We start from the raw sequence: 4451 nt of genomic DNA on the forward strand, positions 1-4451 counted from the left end.
GTAGTTCTCATTTTATAATTATTTTAACCGAATGTTGGCTAGTTTTAAGTATGTATCTTAAATTAATAATTTTAATTTAATAATGTAGAGTGCGCACACATATATATATATATTTCTGACAATGTAACCTTTATTTCTTTAATAATACAATATTGTATGTTTTACGTATTCGTTAGACTATAAGTTCTTTGATTTTATATACTCATATATTTATAGTTTGGTAATGTTGGATTTGATGCATAGTATTGGAAGTATTGTTTCTAATATTTTCTGGGTTATTACATGTTTGGCATATATGTTTATATTTATATGTAACTCTCCCAGTTGTTGCTGCGTTGATTGAATAAAGTATATTTATATACACATATATTCCTGGTGTTTCAATTATTTTCCTTTTGTAGTTATTCTTATTTCCTGGTTTACTTGTTCGGTTCGCGACTCATTCAATTTATTAGTAGATTCTATTTACTTTAATTTTATACTAGTTGGATTTATTTGTCGCCCTCATTTGTTAATTCTATATTTCGTTTCTTAATGCCGTGCGTTCGTTTGTGTATTTACATCCTTATTCGCGCGTTTTGTATCGTGTGGTTTTCTTTTCTCGTTACGGCACGTGCGGAGCGCGGGACGTGTCACCCCCGCCCTTGGAGTTCAAATTTCCGGAGGAAATTTGACTTATGGCGTCTCTGAGTTCGCTCAAGGCGGATACAGATGCCGTTGGTTGTTGAGTGGTTACCGGCGTTATCGATATCCCTTGAGGTTGTGTTGTTTGATCGTCGATATTTTGTCTTCTCTTGAGGTGTATTAGCAGGTGGGTGACTGAGCCGCATATTGCTCCTAATAGGGCGATTCCACATCCGTAAGTTTCACGTAGTTGGTATACGTGTATGGCTATACCTATTATTGTTTTGATTAGGTTAAATATTACAAGTATTCCAAATATTGCTGCACTGACAGTTCCAAATTCCATAAAACCAGTCCATAGATTTGGTATGGTATTTTTCGCTATTGTTGTTAATGTATTTTCGTCCATCATTCCCAGGAGGTCTACTGTTCCAGGGACGATTGTTTTTCCTGTCGCTCCTCTGGCCAATGTGTTCAAGACTGCAGTTTTTTCTGCGGGGAACATGACGTGATCCCGTAGTGCGTCCAAGTCCTTTTGGGTGTATATTCCGCTCGTGGCCAATGACGATGGTGCTGAATATCGCCACGTTTGGCGCACGTCTGGACGGAGTTCCTGTGGTGCAATTGTTTCCATGGGCTTTGGTACGAATTTGTGCCAGAGTCCGTCGATATTGTATAGCGTAGGTAGTACTGCGCTACATTCTCTTTGGTCTCCGTGTTGCATCAGGATGTGTGTTTTTGGTGTTAAAAATGCGGTGCGATTCCCTTGCCGAACGGGTAGCTCCGAGTAGCATTCTGTTGTATGCCGTACCTTTACTTGTACCGGAATGCATTTGACTATATGGACCGCTTCTCCTGCGATCAGAGCCATGTGTCCTGGGGTTTTGGTTATGGTGTATGCAAATTCGTCGGGCAGTAAGATTGCTAGGCTTAAAGCATTCTCTATTATTTTCTTCTGTGTAGTGCATCTTTGAGTCAATATATCATGGTATAGTGTTGTCATTTGTTGTTTAATATGTTTCTCTACGTAAATGAATTTTGAGTTGACATATGTGAATATATCCAAATTTTCGACTGCTGTTTTGCTTTGGGAGATGAACGTATTTCCTCCTGTTGTTTCTAACAGGAACAATTTGGGGTGTTCAGTGGACAGTAGGGTATATCCACACAGTGATTGTTCTCCAGTTTTAGTCAGTGCAAATGTTACTTCCTGTGTTGTTAGTGCGTAAACTGGTTGCACTGGTTCCCCGTTGGTTCTTTTCTCCTGGATCTTTGTAGCAATTCCCTCATACAATACGTCGTACTGATCAAATTTGCATGGTGAGGGTGGTTGTGGTTGCCAATAAGTGTATCCGTCCTCTGCGTGTAAACAGTTTCCTTCGCTAAAGGTACATACCGTTCCTGATTTTAGTAGAATTTTGTTTGCTTCAATCCGTACTGGCACAACTGATGATCTTAAACTTATCCTTACTGTGGCTTGTACAACGACCTTCTCCCAGCTCCCGTATGGGTCTACATATTGTGTTCCCTGGCAGCTACCGTCGTCTGATAACTTGCCGGCTAGGACAAGCGACCTTGTTTCTGTTGCATTATCTTTTAGGCCTACTATAAGGTTTTGTGGTCCGAATGAGAACGTACCGTCCTGGTGAATCCTTGCACATTGTTGGGCAGTTGTTTCATGGAGGTATTCGGCGAATCCATTATGCACTGCCGACGTGTGGGAGTGCATGCCACAGTAATATATAATTCGAGTTATTTGCACCTTGCATTGCCTTACACTGGTAAATTCAAATTCTGAGAGTTGCAGTAGTTGAATATAAATATCTTGGGTTTCTGTCATTGCAGGTTGTATGCTGCAGTCCCCGATGGAGTTTAAAGAGATGGTGGTAACGTTGAGGTGGTTACCATTGCAGTCGTATCCTACCAGGCCATATGTTATTTTGATGAGGGTAAGTACGATGACCAGGTGATTCATCTTCCTATTAACAATTTATTATATTGTTTCTTACTCTTGAGTTTATTAGAAATAAGAATAACCTTTTATTATATATATATATATATATGTCGGAGTGGCGTTGCGGTTAGGATTGTGGGTGTTTGGTGAGTCTTCATTGAAATTAGCCATCGTTGCGATATAATAAAGACACAGTTTATTAGCACAGGCACGGATGATACAAGTTTAACAATCGACTATGGTGATTAGGCACCCGCGATACTAGTAACAATGGTCTCGGGTTCGATAACGAATCCGCGGTCAACAGGATGATGAACGAACGTGCTCGCGAGGTCTAAGTCTGAACAATAATAATTCGTAAAGACGTTATTCCTTTAGTCGATGAGATCGCGTGAAAGAATGCCTTTCCCGTCCCGATGATGCCACAGAGGAAAACTAAATCGGGGTGTGTCTAAGGGCACGAGATCATCGGATTCGTCGAGGATAGTCTTCGTTCAGAGAGTAAGGGAAATTGGCGTTGCTGCTAATTGGTCAATTTCCATATCGGTGGTTAGAAAAGATGCTAGCCGCCCTCGAGGGAAAGTTGCTAGTGGGAGACGCCGTTCGTTGAAAGAAATAGATCTCCCCTATCTTCCCGTAGTTGAGACAAAGACTGTTTATCTGTTCGAAGGACTTTAGGTAACTAGATATTAGTGCTTATAACGGCCCTCGGGCTAGCTGATCACGTACTGTGGAGACACATCGACATCTGGCAATCATCTTTCTCGAAGAATAGGAACTGCGTGTGGCCACGGGACAGAGACCGTTGGAATGTTTACTGTCGTGTGTCGCCAGAGATATTTCTTTTAAGGAGAGCTATAGAATTACTTCACAACTTTGTTAGGCAAAGCGTTCATCCCTTGACCGCGGGCACGTTGGCGACCGACTGTCGCCTCGAGCCCAAGCTCACTATCACAAATCTCGGACAATTACAATTAGGTTGAATAACTACAATTGTTTAATTACAGCTATAGTAGGCTCTAGGTTACAATGTTGCGGGATTATCCAGCATTCCAGAGGCTCCGGTGTTCTTTCCTCTCCGACATATATATATGTCGGAGATGAAAGGAAAGCCGAAGCCGTTCCTTGGAAATTTTGGGAACATCTTCTAGTAGTCTAGCCTGGATTTTATCATAGCTGTAATTGTTCGAGATTTGTGATATCAAGATTGGGTTCGAGGCGACAATTGGTCGCCGAACGTAGCCACGGTCACGGGATGTACTCAGGCAGAAACTGCCTAGCAATGGCGTTTGGAATTTTCTCGATGCTTCCAACGAGCCTGCCTAACAACGGCGTTTGGAACTTTCTCGATGCTTCCAACGAGTCTGCCTAACAACGGCGTTTGGAACCTCCTCGATGCTTCCAAACGGGTATAGAAAAACAAAATGCAATCGTACAGCGAGAATGATCTCGACGAGGCTGGCATTCGTCTTGTGACTGCTTTGGAGAGTGACACGTCGTGTTTCTGTGCTTAAGATCAGTCTACGCTCAGTAAGGAGTCATCCTGTTGATCGTGGATTCGTTTGAACTCAAAATTATTGTTTATAACGATTATTAACTTATTGTTTGTAAATCATATTATTCATTGAACTTACTATCCGTTAAACGTATTATTCATTAGCTTTATTATTTGTTAGACTTACTAACCATTCAACTTATTATCCACTAACTTTATTATTTGTTTAATTTATTATTCGTTCAATTTATTTTCCACTAACTTCATTATTTGTTAAGTTTATTATTCACTAGACTTATTATTTGTTAATCTTTGTAGTAGACTTGTGTATACGTGAAAATATAATCTTAGTTGTGTTAAACAATGGATAACTCACGT

General features: G+C 40.6%; 1 protein-coding gene across 1 annotated transcript; it reads right to left on the reverse strand.

The window, feature by feature from the left end:
* Positions 1 to 562: 562 nt before the first annotated feature.
* Positions 563 to 2665, reverse strand: LOC138189459 (uncharacterized). The gene has a single exon (XM_069131503.1). The coding sequence runs from the start codon at positions 2597 to 2599 to the stop codon at positions 605 to 607; it is 1995 nt and encodes a 664-aa protein (XP_068987604.1). The 5' UTR covers positions 2600 to 2665; the 3' UTR covers positions 563 to 604.
* Positions 2666 to 4451: the final 1786 nt, after the last annotated feature.

Source organism: Bombus flavifrons, unplaced genomic scaffold (assembly GCF_040668555.2).
Source record: "Bombus flavifrons isolate JBK064 unplaced genomic scaffold, iyBomFlav1_principal scaffold0053, whole genome shotgun sequence".
In the NCBI taxonomy this organism is placed as follows: Eukaryota; Metazoa; Arthropoda; class Insecta; order Hymenoptera; family Apidae; genus Bombus; species Bombus flavifrons.